General features: G+C 42.8%; 1 protein-coding gene across 1 annotated transcript in view; it reads right to left on the bottom strand.

The window, feature by feature from the left end:
* Positions 1-9845: 9845 nt before the first annotated feature.
* maml3 (mastermind-like transcriptional coactivator 3) overlaps positions 9846-24380 on the bottom strand; it is a 151232-nt gene continuing 136697 nt past the window's right edge. Inside the window, exons 4-6 of the mRNA XM_042485283.1 lie at positions 16099-16362; positions 14644-14722; positions 9846-12197 (exon numbers count right to left, since the gene is read on the bottom strand). Of these exons, the coding sequence (XP_042341217.1) occupies positions 11095-12197; positions 14644-14722; positions 16099-16362 (1446 nt within the window). The 3' untranslated portion in view covers positions 9846-11094. The remainder of the gene's footprint in view (positions 12198-14643; positions 14723-16098; positions 16363-24380) is intronic.

The raw sequence follows: 24380 nt of genomic DNA, 5'->3' as shown, positions 1-24380 counted from the left end.
TTATCCCCAGCAGAGAAAAATTATGATATTGGCAACCGTGAGCTGTTGGCGGTAAAATTGGCGTTGGAAGAATGGAGGCACTGGTTACAGGGAACCAAGGTCCCCTTCCTCGTCTGGACAGATCATAAAAACCTCGAGTACATCCGCTCAGCCAAGAGACTCAACTCACACCAAGCCCGGTGGGCTCTGTTCTTTGCAAGATTCACTTTCACCCTGTCATACCGACCCGGTTCCTGCAATATCAAGCCTGACGCTCTGTCCCGTCAGTTTCTGGTTGGGGAGGGGGACTCCTCCAACCCGGACAGTACAATTCCTGCCTCTTGTCTCCTGGCCGCCCTCACCTGGGAGATCGAGGAACGAGTTAAGGCTGCGGTGGAGGACCAGCCGGGGCCCAGCTCATGCCCTCCGGACCGACTCTTCGTTCCCCAAGATCTAAGATCCGAGGTCCTGCAATGGGCTCACAGTTCCCGGCTCACCTGTCATCCAGGTATTGCTCGAACCAAGGAGGTGGTGCAACGGCGGTTTTGGTGGGCTACCATGGACGAAGACATCACTGATTTTGTTAACGCCTGCCCAGTCTGCAGCCAGATTTAAGACACCACGGGGGGCTCCTGCCGGTCATCTTCAGCCACTACCTGTGCCTCATCGCCCCTGGTCCCACATTTCCTTGGACTTTGTAACCGGTCTGCCACTGTCGGGAGGCAACACCACAATCCCAAGCTCCCGGCTGCTAAAGAGACTGCCGAGTTGCTTCTGGAACACATGTTCTGGCTCCATGGCCTTCCATCTGATGTGGTCTCGGACCGGGGCCCTCAGTTCACCTCTTCGTTTTGGAGGGAATTCTGCCGTCTCCTGGGTGCATCTACCAGCCTGTCCACCCACAGTCCAACGGCCAGACGGAGAGGAAGAACCAGCAGATGGAGACAGCACTCCGCTGTATGGCGTCTAAACACCCTGCCTCCTGGGCCTCACAACTGTTGTGGGTAGAGTACGCTCACAACACTCTCACCAGCTCTGCCACTGGCATGTCCCCATTCCAGTGTGCTTATGGGTTTCAACCCCCCCTGTTCCCAGACCAAGAGAGAGAGACTGCCTACCCTTCAGTTGAGGCCTTCATCCGTCGCTGCCGTCGGACTTGGGTCCAGGCCAGATCCGCACTGCTGGGGTCCGCAGAACGGTACGCTGCAGCTGCCAACCGTCGCCGTTCCCGAGCCCCCGCCTACCAAGTGGGGCAGAAGGTTTGGCTGTCGACCCGGGACCTTCCCCTGAGAGAGGACTCAAAGAAATTGGCTCCCAAGTTCGTCGGTCCGTTCCCCATCTACAAGGTGATCAACCCGGTGGCGGTCCCACTACGGCTGCCCCGAACCATGCGGGTCCACCCCACCTTTCACGTCTCCCGACTCAAGCCATTCAGAGAGAGCCCCCTACAACCGGCGTCCCGGCCACCTCCTCCTCCCCGCATCATTGATGGGACTCCTACCTACACGGTGCACCGCCTGCTACGCTCTCGCCACCGTGGGAGGGGGCTTCAGTACCTCGTGGATTGGGAGGGGTACGGACCGGAGGAGCGGTCATGGGTTCCGGCACGCCAGATTCTGGATGACCGACTCGTGGAAGAGTTTCACCGTCTGCACCCCGACCAACCCTCCAGACTCGCCCTGGCACGTGGGAGTTCCGATTCTGTTCCCTGTCCTGCCCCTGTTTCCACGCCGCCCGGGGATGACGACGTGGGGTCTGCCTCGGAGGACGACGGTTCCCTCTCCGAGGACGGGGGGAGTGTTTCGGAATTCTCCGAGGAGTTCTGAATTGCTTCACCTTGCTTCGTGCTTGATTTGTGCTGCGTTAAATAAACGTCATTACCAACTACTCCTGTTTACCGGTGTACTGCATCTGGGTCCACACCACACCCGTTACAATTAGTATGTCATACAAAATTGCTTTTAAACATAATAGTACACTTTGTTGCCAAAAATGGCATAAAAAAATCATACGATAGTATGTCGTCCAAAAGTTCAAAAAATCATCATACCATAGTATGTTGTCCAACAGCATATAGATGTAATACGATAGCATGCCATTAAAATGGCATTGTCCAAAAAATTTCATACAAAAATCATACTGTAGTACTACGTCAAAAATAATATGTTGTCCAAAATGGAATAAAAACATCATAATATAGGTTGTTGTCTAAATGGCATGAAAATGTCATATGATACTTTGACACAAAAATGACACAAACTTTTATATATCCTCAAAATTAGCATGACAATGTCATGCTAATTTGCATGTAATTAAATTCTTCATCCAAAATGACTTAAAAAAATCTTATTATAATATTTTGTCTATAATGGTATAAAAATGTCATACTAAAGTATGTCGTCCAAAATTTCATAAAATCATCATACTATACTATGTTGTCAAAATTTGCATAAAATGCATTGTATAGTATGTTATCCAAAGTGACATAAAAATGTTTTAATACAGAATGCCCTCCAAAACAGCATGAAAACATCATACTATACCATATTGTCCAAATTTGTGTGAAAGTGTCATTGTATAGTATGTTGTCCAAAATGGCATAAAAATGGCATTCTATAATCCATATTGTAACATATCGTCCAGAAGTTTTTCAAAAGGTGATACTATAGTATGTCATCCCAAATGTCATAAAATTGTTATACTATAGTATATTGTCCAAAATGGCATAAAAACATCATTCTATAGTATGCCGTCCAAAATGGTATAAAAATGTCATAGTATAGTACATATCGTCCAAAATTTCATAAAATTGTCATTGTAAAGTATGTTATCCAGAATGGCATGAAAATGGCATACTATGGTGTGTTGTCCAAAATGGCATAAACAATACACGATACAACAGTATGACATAGAATGTGGCCACAAATTGAATAAAAAAAACATCCTACTAACATCTGTCAACAACATAGTCTTTCAAAATGGCTTAAATGTCACTATAGTGTGTTGTCTTAAATTTCATAAAATCATCTTAATATAGTATGACTTCAAAAATGGCATTAATACTACACAATCTATATACCTCTTACTTGTAAAGTTATACTCTATTATGTAATCTAAAATGGTATAAAGACATAAACGTTATAAAAAAACAAAGCATTTTATAGTTTGTTGTCCAAAATTTAATGAGAGTCATATTATTAAATTGTGTAGTCCTAAATGGCATAAAAAAGACATACTGTAGATTGTCATCCAGAATGGTACAAAAACGAGATAGATAGATAGATAGATAGATAGATAGATAGATAGACAGATAGATAGATAGATGTAAAAAATATTGATAGTATAATAAAAATCACTAAAATGTCATTGTATGCCATAGTTTGTCTACAAATGTCATAATATAGTATGCAAAAATAAGTCATCATAGTATAGTATGAAACATGAAAATTTCATAGTATAGCATGTAAAAAAATATACATAGTATGGTATGTAATAAAAAAATCTGTATGTCAAAAAAAGCATAGTATACCATGCCATAAAAAAGTCATAGTGTGTTATGTAAAAATCTCACTGAATAAATTATAGTATAGTATGTCAACAAAATATGTTATGGTATAGTCTGCTATAAAAATACATGAATAAATCACTGTATGGTAAAGTAGTATTGTAAAAAAAAATTCCCCGCCATAATATAGTCTGTCATAAAAAGCTGCAAAAAGAATAGCATGCCATAAAATTTCATAATATTGCATAAATCTTCTCCCTCAATGCCAGCAACCACTAGAGGGCGCCATATGACAGGAAATGGGTGAAACCATGTCACTGCTCACAACTAGTCAATGTGCTGTTTATAACCAGCCGGCAAGCAAACTTTACACTACTGTAACTGTGAGTTTCATTAAACATGTATGTCAGTGTGTACATGCAATTTATACAGTATACACATGTTGAGGTTATCTTAAATAACTAAATACAGTAGAAAGATAAAGTCATCTGAAGAAATTAGAAATGTGTGCATGAGTGAGTGAGTGAGAGAGTGAGAGACTGTGTTTTATTCATGGTGTGAGACAGCTCAGGCCTTGCTCCACTGTTATCTGGTGGCCTCCTACTCCTCCACCACCACAATGGCTCCTGCTACCACATTTATCAACTTGTCACCACACACACTCACACACACACACACACACTCTCACTCCACACTGTTTCCTCTCTCTCCCTCCATATGTCTTTCCACTCCACATTTCCCCGGCTACATTTGTTTTCACCGTATTGCTCTCAGAGAGGGAGAGTGAGTGAATGATTCTTCTAACTCATCTCCCACTCTTTGTGACACATCATTTGTCGTTGTGATTAGAAGCCATAACGGTGTGTGTGTGTGTGTGTGTGTGTGTGTGAGGCTGATTGTGTGTGTGTGTGTGTGTGTGTGTGAGTTGCTACAGGAGGAAACTGCCTGTCATTAACTGGTGGGCTTGTGGCTGACTTGCTGCTGCTGATCTCCTGAGATCAGCTGTGTGTGAGTACATGAGAGCTTTTACCTGCCTCCTGCCCTGTGTGTGCAGCAGTGCAGTGAGTTGGGTTAAGCTTATGATGTGATTTTAGTGCAAAAATCATTAAACAACATTTGTTCTGCAAATGTATCAAGTTGTATAGCAACCCTAATGAGAGATGGTTGGAAGAGACTTTGGTCTCGAATAAATATCTTTACTAACTGATTGTTATGAAATCGATATCTCTGAGAAAATGAAGCCCTTTGACTCTGGTGTTCATTCAACTTTTTTTGTCCTCATTTTATTATTTTAATTTCAATATTATCCTTACTTGTCTTACATGACATATTAATTATTGTTTTAAAATAATTTCATCATTTTTTTCGTGTAAAATTACCAAATACTTACAGTTTTGTCCTCTTAAATGTGTTTTTGTAATAGTTCTATGTGTGTGTAAGATATATATATATATATATAGAAATGCATGGAGAACGGTGACGTCACGACTGCACTTTGTGCGTACGCATTACGTTTCGGAAAAAAACAGCCATATGCGAGTAGGAGGACAACGATAACAACAGTGGCAGATTACCAAGCTGTGTTTGTGCTGCTGACTCTACTGAGCTTATTAACGCTGTTGCTTCTTGTGCGTGTGTTTGTCATCGTCTTCTTGTTTGTTTATGCTCGCCGCTCTGTAGGAGAACGCCTTTTTGCACCAGTGTTCTTCCATGGTGTGGTATTACAAAGTTACACTGCCAACCCCTGGCCTGGCATGCATACAACAGCGTTGTCCATTGTTTTTGCAATCTGTGTACATGAGGATCATTTTCACAACGTTATTATTTAACCACGGAAAGACTTATCTGTTTTTAGTGGGGCCATTCTCTCTCGTCTAAACGTGGCCTTAGCCTTGATGGTCTGGACTGCTGCTTCTATCAACAGTTGCTCTACTTATTCACACTGGTAATGAGCACCTCAACATCGGGCTCTCTGGAGATGTTAAGGTGTGTTTGCTTGGGGGTTGACTGTAGCAATCACCCCCAACTGCAACAATCCCCCTGCTCCCCCTTTACCCCCCGTCTTCCTCTTGTCCTGTCCTTCATCCTTCCTCTTCCTCTTGTTTTTCCCCGTCCCAGGTGGTGTCGCTACCGAACATGAGTAATGATGTTGTCATCTCTGTTAGTCTCCATTTATCAATGTCAAAAGGGATGCAGGAGTGTTGGATATGTGTGTGTGTGTGTGTGTGTGTGTGTGTGTGTGTGTGTGTGTGGTGCTGGTGGGTGGGGGGTAGAGAGTGGAGGAGAAACAAGGCAGTGGAGAGGGCAGTGGAAAAATGGAGCAGTAATATGAGGAGGAGAGGTAGAGTGAGATGGCCGTGATGAAGAGGAGAGATGAAGAAAAGGGGCCTCGCTGACAGAGAATAAGGGAATAAGTTTGAAAGGGGCAGAAAAATGAATTACAACAAAAAGGTCCTGCCACTACGTGTGGTCCATCTGTCTGTCTGTCTGTCTGTCTGTCTGCTGACACCAACATGGAGCCTGTGATTCATCACCACCGTTACTGCCAGACAGAATTAAGGCTCTGCTCTTTAGCATATGCAAGTCTAATTATGCAAATCAGCTCCGTTAGACAAAACATTACTACAGCAGTTAGTCAGTCTGCTCGGAGGCGCTACATGAATGCGTGCAAATTTGTCTCCGTCAGTCTTGCGACCCTGAAATGAAATGAAATGACTTCCTTGTCAACTAACTGGGTAATATTGATGTCGCTGCATATCCGCAGGCAAAAATGGTGGTGTGGGGAGCCCCAGAAATGGACAATAACTTCTGACCAAATGTTCAAATACAGTGACATTTTTTTCTCCTAGCTGTTTTAACTGGAAATTTTCTTTTCATCACCAAATTTCCAACAAACCGAGCTTTGTCATCAAATACAGTAGTCAGTGCATGCGTTGTATATCATATTTATAAGCTGGAGAAAGAAAAGATTCTATTTTGAATTTCCCTGGGTAACTTTGGTAGCATTTGCCTACTGAATGTTTTCATTTGTGATGTATTAAGTTCCATTTTAGACTTGTCTGATAACCTTTGACTGCATTCTGTTAGTTTGGAGGCTCCACAGTTGTGGTCTAATGACTACACCAACAAATGAGCATTCATTTAATATGATCAGCGAGAACATTCTCTCTTTATTGTATCTTTTTGAAAAACAAACAAACAAAAAAAAGTCTTTTGTAATTCTCTTTTGTTAACATTTCAGAATTCTGTACAGGATAAAAAGAAATAAGCACTGCTTAAGAACTGAGTCAAATCTCAAACTAGAAAAAACAAAAGGAAAAAAATCCCAAAAGAGAGGTTTACATTACAAATTAGTAGTAAGACATTGTCTGAAGTGCAATGGCATAGCTCAGATGGGTTAAACGTGAAACCAAAAAACTTCAAAATAAAAATACTTCTCTATTTTCCAACAAACAGTAAATTCTTTACAGAGTAGAGACTGTATTATCTGATGTATTTAAACTTGTAAAAACATATTTACAAATAGCCATTATCTTTTATATACTTTTTCTCATAATCACATATATGTCAGCACCAGTAAAAAAAACAAACAAAAAAAAACCAAATCAAACAAAGAACATCAACAGTTTTTGTTAAAATGTTGTCTACAGACTTGGTCCCGGTACATAATGATATTTGGAGGAAGCTTTCTTGCTCTTCCTGAAGGGATTTCAAACCATATCATGAACCTTTACTTTGAAGACAAAAAGGTCACAGATGTCATGACCTTAACACTGACACACAAGTGTTTCTCCACCTTCCTGCCTCCAGTTTGGAGTGTTAAACCTCAGGTGTTTTCCTCCATCACTGGTCTCACACTGAGTTATTCTGTAAGCCTGCCTGCAGTACTGGAGCTGTCGACATTTTGGAAGCATCAGCAAACAATCCAAGAGTTGATCTAGACCTTGACACGCGTTTTTTATTGATTTCATCATCTCCCCATGATAAAAAAAAAAAGCGGAGCGCTACCACCCTAAAACATGTGCCTGCTGTTGACCTTCAGACTCCACACAGTGAGACAAACAGAGGACTCCTGCTCCCCAAACATGACAGACTCAAAGCACAAAAGCTCATTGGTCGGGGCTGCCAAATGCAGCGACGCTTACAGGATGAAGGGTTTAAAGTTTGTCTTTAAAGGGTTGGATTATACAACATCAACAACCAGGAGAAAATGCATCAAATGACGAGGAGTTACTTTACAGAGAAGAAGGCTTTTTGGTTTGTTGATTACAGCATCGTTCTCCAAACGTTCACTCTGATGAGATAAATACAAAGTAATGCAAGTACGACCACGCTGTCATCCACCGTTTCACCTGGAATACAAAACAGTTAGAGAAGGAAAGTCTACCGTACTACTGGACTGGATTAAAACCTATCGCACACATTAGTTACTCAGCCAATCAGGACAGCTTGGTGATGAATGAACGCCAGGAGGAAAGCTTGACTTCAGTAAGCTTGCACAGAGACACTGACTTCAGTGGAAGCACAGACTGATTTGACGCTAACTGGCACCAACCATCATCACCTTTAAAGGGACAATTCACCCCAAAATCAAAACTGCATATTTTTCCTCTTACCTGTAGTGCCATTTATCAGTCTGGGTAGTTTGGGTTGGATTTTGCACACTGAAGATGTTGTAGAGTTGTCTGCCTTCTGTCCATTATAATAGAGCTAGTTGGCTTGAGGTGCAGAAGGAAGCTTGCATCTACTCACAGACGAGAGACTCGTGATCGTGCCAGCACGAGATGTAAATATTAATGCTCAGCCGAGCTGTCACGTTGGCTAGCTCAGTGGTGCAAGGCAGCGGTAAAATAAAGTATGTAGTTTCTTTACTCATGTAAAAGTACTGATTCCATACTTACTGTTTGGTAAATGTTACTTAAGCGAAAGTGAGTAAGTAATTTTAAGAGAATGTACTTAATACTTTGCAACCTAAGCAGCACTGAATGAATAAATGGCCCAAAAATTATCAAACATTTGTTAAAAGCTAAAAAATTATGACCTGAAAATTAGTAAAAATGACAAAAGAATGAAAACAGTAAAAAAGTAGATGCTTTAAAATGTATTATACTGTAGTTCTATAACATAAGTTTAAATATGTAATTATGATAATTATAAAGTATTTTTTTAAACTATAGATAATCATAGTTTTTACCTAGCTTTTTCCTTTTTCCCCTTTGACATTTTCCTTAGCTTTTTAAAAATAATAACATTCTAAATCTACTAATTTCTTGCAATTTGTGGAACATGACTTACCAACAAAACAAAACAACAAAAATGAAATTAGAAAAAAAAATAGAAAAATACCTACATGTTCACTAAAATAGTTGGCAATTAATTTTCCCTCAGTTGGCTCATTGATTAATCAACTAATTGTTTAATCTGTATCGTATATATATCATATTTGATAAATTTGTATTATTTAAGCAAAAATCTAAATTTGTAAAGTAACTAAAGCTGTCAGATAAATGTAATGGAGTAAAAAGTACAACATGTCCGTCTGAAATGTAGTGGAGTAGAAGTATAGAGTGGCATGAAAAGAATAGACTCAAGTCAAGTACAAGTACATCAATTCAGTGCAGGAGTACATGTACTTAGTTATATTCCACCACGGTGAGCAAGCAGTAGATGCACGCTTCCGGCTGCACAGTGATACAGTTGGCGTGTGTAGTTTGACAGAAGGGAAATAGTTCCTGCATGAAACTGCACACAACAAGGTCTGTGGATAATCTTGAGTAACTGGGTCATGATTTCTGGAAAGAGATGCTGCTGTTGAGTTCTTTGCGCCTTGAACACAACATGCTGCGTGTTATTTAGTTCCATTATTTTGGAGAGAAGGCAGACATCTCAATGGCCGATATCTTCAACACTCTGCAACACACCACAACTATCTAGATTGATAAATAGCACTGGAGGTGAGAGGAAAAATATGAATGTTTGATTTTGGGGTGCATCGTCCCTTTAAGCCCAGTCAGCTGTCTCTACTGTTTCTCTGCTGTCTATCAAACAAAGTCAGGGCTTCGCAGTGGTTCCTTGTTGGAAGGGGACGACTCTTCAATGCAGTGTTACAGTACAGCACAGGCGTGTTGTAGTTTGGAGCAAAGGCGATTTCCAGCCGCGGAACAAGAGAAGCCATGATGTAAAGCCATGGTGACTGACAAGCTGCTGTGTCACGATGGGAGGGAAGGCTGCGCCGTGACCGGAGGACAAACAGATTTTCAAAAGACAACACAAACTAAAAAGAGGCTAACTTTTTTTTTTTTTTTTTTTTTTTTACTTTTAATCGACAAAAACACAACCAGCATCATTGTTTTCGAGATCAAACAGCAACAAACAGTTGGGTTGGCTTTCAGTGAGCTTTTGTTTTTTTTTGTTTTTTTTCCTTAAAAAGAAGAAGTCACTTGTGGTGCTCAGATACATTCAGTGCCCAGCGATCATTTAGCCTCGCCTGATGAATGCGCTGCGGTTTGTGTCACACAGGCGGAGGGTTTAATGTAATATTAGCTGTGCTAGCTGCCTCTCACACATCCGCTCATCCTCCCAGGCTCATGCTTGTTTGTTGGTTAGTATGTGTGTGTATATATGTGTGTGTGTGTGTGTGTGTGTGTTTGTGTGTGTGTGTGTGTGTGTGTGTGTGAGCTTTTGAGTCCAAGTGCTTGCTGTAGCTGCCTATTTTCTCCCTCCTCTGCTTTTTACTGTCTTTGTCTTCCCCTGCATGCACACCCGTCATCCACAGCTACGCACAGGAAATGAAACCCCCCCAAAAAACGCCAGCGAGGTCTGTTGCCTAGCAAAAGCACTAGAGGGCAGAGTGTGCTTGTGTGGGAAAATAGAGGAACATCATTTGTTCTGTTGTGATGTTCACAAGTTAAACAGAGAAAGGAGTGTTGAGAGCGAGGAATGGGTCTCTGGAGAGGAGGGGGGGAGAAAGAGAGAGAGAGATCAAGTGAGGAGAACAGAGAGACCGCAGAGGCGACAGATTTGTGTGTGTGTGTGTGTGTGTATGGGGGGCAGAAATCTAAGAGAGGAAATGAGAGCGCTGAGAGTGCTTTCTATTCCCTTCAGCTCCTCACACAGTGGAGAGATATGAAGCACTGAGCTGGGTGGCACAAACACACAAACACAAATAAATTGCTGTCTTGAGAACAAGTCTTCCTTCCCCTTCATCAGTCTGCGGCGTTCAATCAGCCCCTGCTGAAGCTGGAGCGACGCTGTGTAAATGGGGCTCGCTTTCAAACACTGAAACATGAGGAAAATTCACTCCGCGGAGAAAAGAGGGAAACTAATGAAACACAACTCTTAATCTCTATATTGGTTTTTCATTAATATGCACAAGACATAATGATTGCCCTCTCCATCTCTCTCTCATACACACACGCACACACACACACACACACACACACAGAAAACACAAGAACTCATTTATAACCTTGCTCGTGTTTTACAAAACAAAAAAACATGCCAGTCTACTTCATGTCATCCTTTTTGTTTGACTTTCTCAGGTTTGAACGTTTGTCCGACTTTCACCTTTAGTTCATCCAGTAAAATCTCTTCTCCGGTTTCCCCGTTGGCTATTGGCTCGGGAAAAACTCCTCCATCCACCCATCGCTTGAGTCCAGCTCCGCCCCTGAGCCATCGCCCAATCCGAAGGCTCCTCCCCCTGAGGGCCCGCCCCCATATCCATAGGATGACATGTCCTGATTGGCTGTCCTCTGGTAGCCTGGTGGCTGACCTCCGACACCTACCCCCCCTGGTCCGTAGGGTCCACCTCCTCCTCCCCCTGCTCCTATTCCAGGCCCCCCAGGGCCCGGCCCAAAACCCCCCATCGCACTCATACCCTGGCCCATCACCCCCTGGTTCATCCCTTGGTTCATGACCATGGGCCGGGGCTGGTTGGTCCTGGGCTGACCGCCCATGTGAGGGCCCATCATTGGGCCACCCATACCGGCAGCTGGGTTGCCCACGCGGGGGTCCATTCCCTGGCCCATCCCTTGACCCGGCCCCTGAAAGTGTTGCTTGGCCATACGCGGAGGTTGACCCGGTTGCATCCCGTAACCCTGGGAGGAGCTGAACCCCACCATGTCTCCTCCCCCTCCTCCTGTAGTCCTTCCGACTCCTCCCCCTATCGCCTGCAGACTTTGTCCTTGCTGCTGCGGCCAGCCACCTGCCGCCATTCCCCCGCCTCCTCCTCCTGCTCCCAACATGCTTTGCAGTCTCTGTGCTTGGGCTTTGGCATTCGGAGGGCCTTTGAGGGGTTGCTGGGTCATGGAGTTCATTAACATTCCCTGTCCTCCATACCCTCCAGCTCCACCACTTCCGGGGCCTCCGGGCATACCTCCTACCCCGGGACCTGCGCCTGCCTGCCGGGGAGGCACTCCGGCGGGGTTGTGCTGCGGTGGAAGACCCATGGAGGCTTGCACACTTTGGCTCTGGTGCTGTTGCTGGTGAATCATTTGGCTCATGGAGGGGTTAAGCCCATACAGGGAACCCTGGTTGGACCCCTGGTTGCCATAGGGTAAGCCCATGTCAGACTGGGGTCCCACAGAGCCCCCCTGGCCCGGAACAGAACTCATTTGGACCATCTGCTGCTGGTTCTGCTGCTGCTGTTGTAGGAGACGGGCAGCCCGAATGTTCTGAAGAGCCTGGCTTCTGGATGCTAGATCCTGAGGAGGACCTAAGAGAGAAGAATCACAGGAGTTAACACTGAGAAACAGAGATGATAGAGTTTGGAAAGAATAAGAGAGGCACATGGAGACAGAAATCCTAAAGGAGATTGACTTTTGTAAAAGACTTTCTGAGCCTGTACACTAGATCCACAAATGGCATGTAAGACCAATCCATTAGTCACTGCTGGGGCAAAGATTTATGATCTGTGAGGACTCAAGAAACAAATCCTTCCTTCCAAATTTGGTTTAAATCTTGAATCCAACCACACTGAAACTAGAATTACTGCTGCACGGTTTTATACCTCTGCGCACCAGCTAAGTCTCTCTTACAGTTTACATCCATGTCTGTGAAAACATAGATGCTTACACACAACTTGAATGAATGAAAAAAATCTCACTACTTCATCATTATATTATAATAGACATTTGTGTTACGTTGCATCCTTATTAGCTTAAGAACTCTTGAGTTATGGCCAAAAACATGTTTTGTACGGTCATATCGACCTTAACCTTTTATCACCAAAATCTAACCAGTTCACTATTGAGTCCAAGTAAATGTTTGGGCCAGTCTTATAGAAATTCCCTCAAGGTGTTGTAGGTGTTGTAGGAGATATTGTGTTCATGAGAATGAGATGGATCAAAGTGACCTAGATCTTTCACCTATGACCACCAAAATCTAATCAGTTCATCGATGACTCCAAGTTAATGTTTGTGCCAAATTTGAAAACATTCCCTCAAGGCAATCTTGAGATATTGCATACACAAGAATGAGACAGACAAGGTCACAGTGACCTTCACCTTTAAGCTATGAGCACCAAAATTTAACCAGCTCATTGTTGAGTCCGAGTTGACATTTGTGCAAAATTGGAAGAAATGCCCTTGTTGTGTTCTTGACATATTCCATTCAAGAGAATGGGACGGACAGTCAGATGGACATAGGGACGGACAATGTAAAAACGCAATACCTCCAATGATGGCTATCGCTAGCATGGAGGTATAATAAAACTTAAAACACCAATATTATAGCAGGAGTTATAAGAAGTGTTATTCCATCACATAACTCTCCAAAGGTTTAGCGGGTCATCTGGTAGTTTTAAATCCACAATTCCTCTGTGAAATCGTGGACTATCACCTGTCAGAAATCCCTCATACGTGGTCGCTCCCACTTATAAGGGGCTCGCCTTTCCATTATCGCTCGCTAACACGCCTACGTGGCCTTGGATTGGAAATAATGATGACTAGTGAGGTGGCTGCAACAGAAATAAACCTGCTAATGCTTTAGCATCCATCACCATGGCTCTTTAAATGATACCATGAGAGGAAGAGTTGCATAACATCACTCAATGGAAATGCAGTCATCTCACAATTGTGTTTCATCCACATTTTGTAAATATTGCTTAAATTTTGTGCAAATCTGTAATGGAAACCCACCTACAGAGAGGACCATCACACACCCCAGAGTTGTAAGCAGGGAGTGTACAGAGTTGGAGGTAATGTAACATTACACTGTTCCACTTTATGTAAACATGACTAAAACCAGTCTTGATTATGGCTGCAGGTGATACTGGTGCTACGTAGCTTTTGAATGATGGGTTTGCTGCAGAATAAGTGAACTAACAGACATATTTGTGGGCCAGAGTTCAGAGCAGAAACCCCTCCTCCTCTCAGCATAATCTGCTGGATTCGCAGTCGCACTCTCTGATGGCTATAAATGGCTTTTGACATGCCCCCCCTCCCTGTATTTTCTTCATCTCTCCATCATACTCTCACCCACTCATCTCCCTCTTTCTTTCTCTTCCTCTACCTACCAGACCATCTACCAAATCCTGCCCCCCCCACATCCCTCCTCTCATCCATTTCTCTGACTTCCCCGGAACTCTGGGGGATCCAGGACAGACAAGTTGCCGTGGTAACAGGCAGAGCAGGAATATTCTTTTTTTTTTGGAGGGAGCAAGAGAGAGAGAGAGAGAGAGAGAGAGAGAGAGAGAGAGAGAGAGAGAGAGAGAGAGGCTGAAGAGCATCTGAGCGCCAACTGATGTATCTGACAGACAGAGAGGACGAGGTTTGGTTTCATGGTGATGCTCAATCACCGCTGCTGTTTGCATACATGTTTTTATGTGTTTGTGTGTCTCTGTCTGTCTCTAAATATGTCACAGAGTGAACTGTAAAATCTGTTGAATGTCTTGGCTCTCTACCATGTATACCATACTTGTTGCAGACCAAGTGTGCATTTGCGATTGTAGGCCTCTTTTTGTGTAACCGCCCAGATGCTCTGCAAAGAACTAGATACAGATTTACCAAAAATCCATTTTCTAGTGTGCTCATCAATAAAATGCGGAAGGTCTCGCCTTGTTTATTAGAAAATCTATTGGGGTGCTGCCATTTTTATGTTTATGCACAGACTGTGTGCATCTCTGCACAGAGGAAATGGGTGGATGAGTTGGTGTGTCTCACCTTGGTACTGATTGACCTGGGGGTATGGATTCCTTTGGCCTTGGCCCATTTGTCTGGGGAGATGCTGCTGCTGTTGGAGCTACACACACACACACACACACACACACACACACACACAGAGAGAGTTGTTGAGAATGTAATTTCATACATTCAAACTTAAAGGGTCACACAACAGATTTTTTTAACATAATTTAATAAATGTATATTGATGTCTGAAAGTCCAGAATGAAGCCAAGCTACCGTTTACTAGATCCAAATTTGGGCAAACATTTTTGCCAATTTTGTTTTCATTAAACTGTGTTGGACATAAGTGTGCAAAACCTTCTTTCCTCCCTATTAAATTATTTCAGACTTCTTGCACCTGAACAGATTTTTCGTACAGCAGAGACGGATGTTTGGCACAGCAGAAACAGATGTTTGGTTCAGCAAAGACAGATGTTCGGTACAACAGAAACAGATGTTTGGTACAGTAGAGCGGGATGTTTGCTTGAGCACAGACATATGTTTGGTACAACAGAAACATGTTTGGTACAGTAGAGACAGATGTTTGCTTGAGCAGAGACAGATGTTTGGTACAGTCGAGACAGATGTTTGGTATAATAGAGATTGATGTTTGGTTCAGCAAAGACAGATGTTTGGTATAGCAGAGACAGATGTTTGTTCAGCAGAGACAGATGTTTGGTTTAGCAAAGGCAGATGTTTGGTTCAGCAGAAATAGACAGATGTTGGCACAGCAGATGTGAGCCAGATGTTTGTTACAGTAGAGACAGATGTTTGAATCAGCAAAGACAGATGTTTGGTACAGCAGAAGTATGACAGATGTTTGGTAGACAGGCAGATGTTGGATGAACAGTGTGCATAATAGTCGCAGTTTTGGTGCAGATATAAAACATTTAGAAGAAAAACTTCATAGTCTGGATCCTTGCAGCTACTGAATGTGTGTCTGGACAGCATGAGGTGTTACTCATTTAAAAGGAGGTATGATATCTATTTAACGATGTACAGTAGAGCCAGGCAGGATGTTTCCTTTCAGACACCTATATTTGTGTGTCTGTGTATGTTTCTGCAGATCCAATTAAAACCAACATGGTGGGTGGTGACTTCAGAGTTCAGATCTCTTTAACACTTGATTCCCTCACAGAGAGAAATAAAAAGAAAACACCACATTATCACAGCAGGCGGCATGTGGCAAATACACACACACACACGCACACACACACACTCACTCGACAAAGATGAAAAGGGAGTTGTGAAGAGGGGCTGGTTGAGGGTAATTATACATGCAACGAGACAACAGTAAGGAAGAGGAGAGGATGAGCTGCACACACAGACATATGCAAGAGTGTATGAACATACACAAAACGCATTTAATGCCAGACAGATGAGTCCCACAGGCCTAGCATTTTGTTTCATCACTACACCATCACAGCAACCTCATGCTATAAGCACACTCACCTGCTCAGCCAGGAGCTGCTGCTGCTGCTGCCTCTGCTCTCTGAAGAGCTGCTGCTTCTGCTGCTCCATCATGTGCATCTGCACCCTCTTCTCCTGCTCCATTGCCATCATCTGCTTCATCATGGCTGCCTGCTGCTGGTTGCCCACGTAGCCAGGAGGTGGTCCTGACCCCTGATTCGGCCCCACCCCTGAGGCCACGCCCCCAGCAGGGTGAGGAGGCGGGATGGCGCCCGGGGGTCGTGACATTCCCACCACACCTTGTTCCTGTACAGACAGATAGTAGGGGACAGCTGGTCACATGGATTGTTGGGCAATCAATCACTTATCAATCAGGTAAAAGGAAAAGGAATACTTTCACACTTAAGAAAGCTGAAATGCCTATTTGATTTTTTTGCTCTCATTTATCCTGCCTAGAACAGGCAGTACAAAGCTTTTGGTTAGCTTAGCTAAGCATGAACAGTCCCTCCAGGATTTTGTGATGTTGTGTTTCCCAAAAATAACGCAAATTCAGCCAATCCCTGTGATTTCAGCACAACTTGCAATTTTGTCCAATCACTGCAAATATCTAATTTTCTCATTTTACTCTTGACACAGCGGCACAGCATATTGATCTCTCTTTCGCTCTCTGCTTATCATGAGGCTGCTGCTGCACCTGTGACAGTCACACAAACACACACTGAAAGGAATAACCGTTAGTAACCGACGATCCAACGATCACCAATGATCAGCTGCTGCTGTCCCCGTCCCATCCACCCTCATACAATCATAAATTGATAATAATTCTGCAAAAATAACTGAATACTAAATGCTCCATATCTGAAACAGTATCACAGCTATTTTTGCAATTTCATTTGCCCCATCAATGTCATTCCAGAAATGCCTAAAAATATCATAACATTATTTGCATTTTTTTTTTTTTTAGAAAAGCTGCTGTGAAATCAGGCATTTCAGGCTGCAACAATCACAAAAACAGCCCACCAAATCCTGAAGGGACTGCATAATGACCAGAAACAGGGGCAAACCACTGTCCAGGCTCCATTTAAAGGTAACCAACATGTTATTGTATCTTGTTATGTCTAAAACTTCCTGCAGTCTCCGCTGGGTGTACTATAACTGCTCAGAAACAATTGGGTACGTAACCCCCCATAAAATAGTAAATTGTTGTTCTGAAAATTGTCTGCTCTGTAAATTGTCTGCCACTCATAGGAGGTCCTTAGAATTACCGTTTGATAATTTTATTTTGCTTTGTTCAAAATTTTAAATATGTCTGAAAATAAACATTAATATGAATCCAATGTACCTTATTATTAACAATGATAAAACAGATTTTCCATTTAACAAAAATAAATAAATAAAAAATTACAGTCCACATTAATGAGGCTAACTGTTACCCATGAATCATGTGAGTGAGCTAATGCTAAATCACTGAGCAGCACATCTCCAAAATGGTGAGGTGAACTTGTAAGCTAACATTTATGTATTTTTGAAACACATTGGCCAATTAGGTGTATTGTCCTTCCAAGGGTACAGAAATTCCTGTGAGCCACGCTGGATCGTTTTGTCACTTTTCAAGCAAGAGACTCTGACACATAGTCCACCTCAGAAACCACAGATTTAAGTACAGGGGAACCATGCTCCAACTGCTGCTAACTTAGCAGCTACAGGCAAACAAGAGAAGACACAACAATGATCAGAAAATGATCTCAAGTGCAAATTAATTTTATAAAATAAATGTAGTAGGGGGTTCCTGCTGCGTCTCTCTTGCTGAGGGGTGAGGGGTCCTTGGCTTGAAAAATGTTGAAAACCCCTGTGCTAGGGGGATGTTATCTTCAGACAGCCAGGCTAACTAGCTGCTGGGAGTAGCATCATATTTACCTTAGGCCTACAAGTGTATGAGTGGTAAAGATGACAAAATGTTAAGCTAATAGCTAATGCTTTGAAATATATTTTAAAATCTGAATAGCTAAAATAAGGGGCGTTCCTTGGATTTGAGGACATTAAGGGCTTAGCCTGGGGTGTAAGGGTCCAAGGGATCCTTCCCCAGACTTTTTTTGTTTTTGTTGTTTTTCCTTTATGAACAAGCTTTATTTTGATGTTTTTTATGCACTCTAGACCCTTATTACTAACTTCCCAGATTACTTATGAATTGTGATGAGAACAATATTAGTAGCTGGATTAAAAATCTATTGGCTAACAATGGAAAAACAGTTAATTGGATGTAGTTATGTCGACAGTGTATTTAATCAAGTACAAATATGAACAAAGTGACAGATTATTAGATTGGGGACCTTTTTGTTATTTGGCCCATTTCCATTAAAATAGATAGATAGATAGACTGATAGATAGACAGATAGATAGATAGATAGACAGATAGATAGATAGATAGATAGATAGATAGATAGATAGATAGATAGATAGATAGAAAGATCGATAGATCCTTGTCAGTACCTTTGTTACTTCTTTTTGTCAAAAGTGAATGTTGCAAAATGACTGAGTGCAGAAAGAATGCACACTCAGTACACTTTCAGTGTTGTTGCCATCTCCAGTGACACCTTTGCACACTCTGTTTTAAGCATATAACTGCAGTCAGCCGTTGTGTTGTATGATAGCGGTCTGTGAACTGGAACATGAATCAAACACAAGATAAAGACAGGACTGCCTCAAGTTTCAGCCTGGCCACTGTGAGTCCTTCCAACGGGGCACTGGTCCCTCTGCATACATTAGACTGTCATTAGCATATAAAGAGCACTCCTCCTCCACTCAGCCGGATGCTAATCTCTAATAGGATGAAATGGCCTGCTCTGGCCAATGGCAGGGGAGCGTTTATGAATCTATTAAAGGTTAGACAGCTGAACGAGAGTGGACACCGTTTAGGCCTGCTGGCAGGAAAGAGAGGGGAGAGGCTGGAGAGGAGAAAAAACCATTCAAACGCAACAACACGCAGCCACCCACAGCACACACACAATGTACAACAAATCACATTTAACTGCAGGGCAAGAATGAAACAGCAAAAGCAGGATTACAGCAGCATCGCAGCATTGGCAGAGTCTGTAACACACCACTATACTCAATATGTTTTGAAAGAGCTAAAGCCTCATAATCCATATTGAGGCTTGGCTCTTCTTAGAAAGGAGTTAGGTGGAGATAAACCTCATATATTAGAGCACAAAAAAAAAACCCTGCGGAGCAAACAGAATCGTCTGCTTAAGACTGGCTCAGCAGACAGCCGGAGCAGACTGATCGATGTTCAGAGCTACGTGTCTCATCTCCGGTTGGCATGTTCCTCGCGGATGGCAGCAAGGCATTGATACAATAAGAAGGTGCGTAGTGTCAGAGACTGACCAACAGGTGGCAGTGGTGATCTTTAAGCATGCGTTTGTGTGTGTGTGTGTGTGTGTGTGTGTGCGTGTTTGAGTCTCACTGGCCTCTCAGCAGATGGCTCAATCATGACGGTTCTGATCTACGATCTCTCCCTCTCCCCCACTCACTCTTTTCTCGCTCTCTTTTCTTGCCTTCTCTCCAAACACCCCGCCATCAAACTCCTTTCTCCACTCGTTTTCTGCTTTGCTCTCTCTCTCTCTGCAGACAGGGGGCCCTGAGTCATGTCCGCACAATTGCCAGGGAGCGAAGGAACGGAAGAGAGATGGATTTCAAAGGAAGGAGGAGGGGAAAAGTCTCGGAGAATTAAAGATTTTTGGTGGAAGTGGTGTGTGTGTTGCTGGGGAGAGGAGGCAGGAGGAGCACGGCAGCAATGACAGAAAGCGTCAATGTAGTTAGTTCAGTAAAGACATGCAAAAGAGAGGAAAGGATGAAAACAGATCACAGACAGAACAAATTAGCCGTAGTATCAGTCGTTTTTCAGAATAAGTGCCTCACTGAAGCATTGCTAATATACTGTAGACTGAATGTCATGCCAATAAAGTTATTGAATAGAAAGCAGGTTTCCCCAGGTATATTAAAGGGAAGAGAAAAGAACATGTATGAGGACAGAGGGGAGTCACAAGAGCAGGTTTTTGGGAGAAAAGACTGGAGGAATTAAGGGGGTGACGAGCCCGAAGCAGAGGAGTAAAAGGTGGCATAGAAGAGAGGAGAGCAGGTACCCTGGCAACAGTTGCTGCAGCGAGGAGCAGATGGTGCTTGAAAGAGCAGTTATGGCCCCCGTGCATGGTCACCCTCCACAATACTGGGCAGACCAGAACAAGTCACACGTACAGTATATACACACAAACACACACATCTCTCCTGAAATGTTTCTTTGGCTTTCTTTAACTTCTTCTGTGTGTTTAACATCTCCCACTTTTCTGTCCTCTGTTTCCTCTCTGTCCTAACTCAGGGATAGTCAACTTTCTTTGCTATAGGGTCACTTTTGAAAAAGGACAGGAGGCCAAGGGCCAGTCGCAGTAGCCCCAAACATGTTTCTCAGATTTTAGGACGTTTCTTGGATTTTAGGACATTTCTAAGATTTCTGGACATTTCTAGGATTTCAGGACATTTTTCAGTTTTTTGGACATTTCTACGACTTCAGGACGTTTCTAGGATTTAAGGACATTTCTAGGACTACAGGACATTTCTAGGTTTTTAGCACAAATCTACAATTTTTGGTAATATCTAGGATTTCAGGACATTATTTTGATTTTAGGACATTTCTTGGGTTTAAGGACATTTCTAGGATTTTACGATGTTTTGAGGGTTTTAAGACATTTCTTGGACTGTAGGACGTTTCTCGGGTTTTAGGACATTTCTAGGACTTTAAGGCATTAGGGCCTTAGCTAGTACCTCAGTCTGTCAGTCTGGTGCGAGGGATCCTCCACTCGCACTTTTTTAGAGGCCATAAGTTGAGTATCACTGTCCTAACTCATGAATGTTGGCTGATTGATGTAACAAAGGTCCTCCACAATCTATTTCCTCTTTTAGTCCCATCAATCCAACTCTCCCTGTGTTTGACTCTTGTCTCTTCGTCAGCCCAGATGCTTCATTTTGGCGCCTTGGACTGGCCCCAGTCAGTCCCCTAACTCTGTAGGTGAACAAAGGTTGTTTTGGAGGATGGATGTGTGTGTGTGTGTGTGTGTGTGTGTGTGTATGGAGGCTGTCAGCATTATTGAGTTAGGAAGCATGGAGAGCCCAGGTGATTACATTATACGTGAAGTGAGCGGAAATGTGTGAGTGCATGTGTGCAAGTGAGAGAGTTTGGGGGAGAGATAGTGAGAGAGATTGTCCATTTCATTCCTATGTCTCATGGATCGGGATCGGGATTAAATCACCTGACGAAAGACATACACACACACACACACACACACACACAGTACAGTACATTCAACCATATTCAAAAACCACAGACAATCACAGATGGACAGACTACTACGGCACAACACGATGCCTCGCAGTTCATGCATAACGGCATTCAGTGAAACACGGAGCTGCACATCATGCGTAAACACACACACACACACACACACACACACACACACACACACACACACAAGCCTATAAAGCAGCGGCGCCTGGCAGCAGAGTGCTGGGTGTCTGTGTGCTCTCCAGAGTGGCTCACATCTGTTACCCACTTGTGTAAGAGAAAAGAGGGAGGGAGTGTGAAGAGGAGGAGAGCCGGAGCCGTGAAAGAGTGGAAACAGAGAGAGAGACAGAGGGCTGAATGGATGAGGAGATACTTCATTAGACTACGGCTGTAATCACACTGAGAAAGTAAGCAGGAAGTACATCTGCTGGCATTATCATTACACCACCATGCGGGCCGCAGCCGTGCCCTGAGGTGATGTGTTTTTGGGGTTGTCTGTCCGACCATCCATCTGATTTTTGTGAAGGCGATATATCAGGAACACTTTGAGGGAATTTCTTAAAACTTGGTGCAAACTTCCACTTGGACTAAAGGACAAACTGATTAGATTTTGGTGGTCAAATGTCACTGTGACCTCACAACGTATGTTTTTGACCCTAACTCAGAAATTTGCTCATTGATAAATAATTAATTTTTTCATTTCCTATTCTAATAGGACAAAACGAGTGAGTGAGTGATTACATTTAATATCCAATAGGTCAAAGGCCAACTTCGCTGTGACATCATACTGTTCTGGAAAAACACTTATCTAGCTATTATTTAACATCAAAACTGTATAGTCCTGCTGTGCTGCTGGGTTGAAGATACAATTTATATTACATTCCTTCAAAGTCTTCACTACAAATATTATATGAATCTGGAAAGACATGAATGTGAACTCCAACCTGACTGGTTGGTAGAGGTATACAACTGGGAGGTGGTATTTCTAATTTGGGTTTTGCATTTTCATCAGCAGCAAAGCTGAAGCAATGGGGAATGTTACCGCAGCTAAAGGTTTGTCCAATAGATGCATAGAGTGAGTCAAAGCTTCAAGGTCACAGGGTCACATCTCCTTCACAGCCAGTGCTCATCCATGTCTCAATGTCCTTGAGCTTCATGCTGGTTGACCTTGCACTTTGACTCTCCTGGTGATGCCTGAGATGTGTAGAAATATGCAAATCAAATCACTCTGTTCAAGACAATGGTAGAAATCGACTGGATACAAATACCAAGCTGCCACTTCATGTAAACACACAGTTTAACAATTGTCCTTTATGAAATCTGGAGACCCTATTATGGTCGACGTCACAATGATGTCACGGTATAGAGTGGTGAAGGGATGACGAATTTTTGTAGCACTGCACTGGTTCTCTCTTCAAAAACCTTTTGGGAATTTTGAATGGGATTTTCAATTATCGCCAAAAATAAGCTCTGTGACAAACACAAGTTCATGATACTTACACGTTTTGTTCATCATAATAATCTTCACCGATGAACACGACTTTTGTGTGTTTTGAAGCGTAAATGCAATCGCCAGAAGCAAAAAGCTATTGTTAGGCTATACATGGACTACATCGTGGTAGCACAACCACTTGCCACTTGTTCGTGACCCCCTTTTTTAAGATGAGTAAAACCTTAAAAGTTCAAAAATTGGGTCTGTACGGATGTATTTTGTGTTGTTGAACAAAATGTCGAAATACCTTTAGCCTGTGTTAACCACAGACCTTATTTAAGGCCTTTTACGGAAAACCCATTCAAAAAACCCATAGACTTTGAGACGAGGGAACCAGAAGGGCAAAAAAACTAATGGACTTCCACGTTTTAGGACTCATTACTTCAGCACTCTATTAGCTGAAGGCAAAACATGGGAAAACTAGAAGGAAACACAAATCGCCACTACAGGACTGTAGGCTACAAAGGAGTCTTGTTGTGTTGTCGGGTGCCAGAATAGAAGGAGCAAAGGCTCAAAACTAGCTGACTGCCCGTCAACAAAAACGAAGACTATGGTTCACTGCAATAAGATGAAAGGACTGGACATAGGCAATCATGAAAAATGCTTGCGTGTACAGCGCATACTTTATATCAGGTATTAAGTATTTACTGTTGTAGGGATGAATAATGTCATGTGTATTAAGGGTAATCATATCCACCTAATCAGAAATTGGGGAGGTATTAAGAGGAATATTGGATTTCTTTGTAATGCTAACTTTTTAGTGCGTTAGCTTACATTAGCTTCCTTAGCAAAACAGAACAGAGGACAACAATTAAGAGTCATCCTCCGACAGTTATAGGCATCAGGACTTACACGCCCTCAGTTTGTCTTGACTACACACTTGTTTTTTCTATCAGCTAAGTGTAAATGTTCGGGCATTCCACCTTCAGCAGTCCCGTCAGATCATATATGCACTGAGTGAGAGCATATGGGTCAGCCAGTCTGCTCCAGCTGGTCACTGTAACTTCCACTAAAACTTGGAGAGTGAGCAACCTGACGTATTAAGAGACCCTTAACTGTCATCTTTCTCCACTGTCAAAAATAAGCCAACAAAACTTGCGAGCTAAGGCTTGCTAACGTCTGTAGAGAATCAGTTTACCTCCAGCTAAGCCCCGCCCACCCAAAAAAACATCATACTGTTAAGTGTAAAGTGTACTTTTTTTTTGACTTTTATATGCCATATGATGCTATGGCTATGCGTTTGTTGGTAGGAACTGGCTCCCTCAGGCATGATGCAGCAGGAGCTATAAGAGGTGTTATTGCATCACATAATAGTTAAGTTCATCATCCCCACAAACGTTGAGCAGATCATCCGGAAGTTTTAAATCCACAATTCCTCTGTAAAATCATGGACTATCACCTTTCATTCAAGATCTGACATGCATATCTGTCCATATCTATTCATTTATTCACAAATAGCCCAAAAATAAGAGCATTTTGTGGTGTCCTCCAGTGGCA

This window comes from Plectropomus leopardus, chromosome 4 (assembly GCF_008729295.1).
Source record: "Plectropomus leopardus isolate mb chromosome 4, YSFRI_Pleo_2.0, whole genome shotgun sequence".
NCBI classification, from domain to species: Eukaryota; Metazoa; Chordata; class Actinopteri; order Perciformes; family Serranidae; genus Plectropomus; species Plectropomus leopardus.
This window is presented reverse-complemented; position numbering and strand designations above follow the sequence as displayed.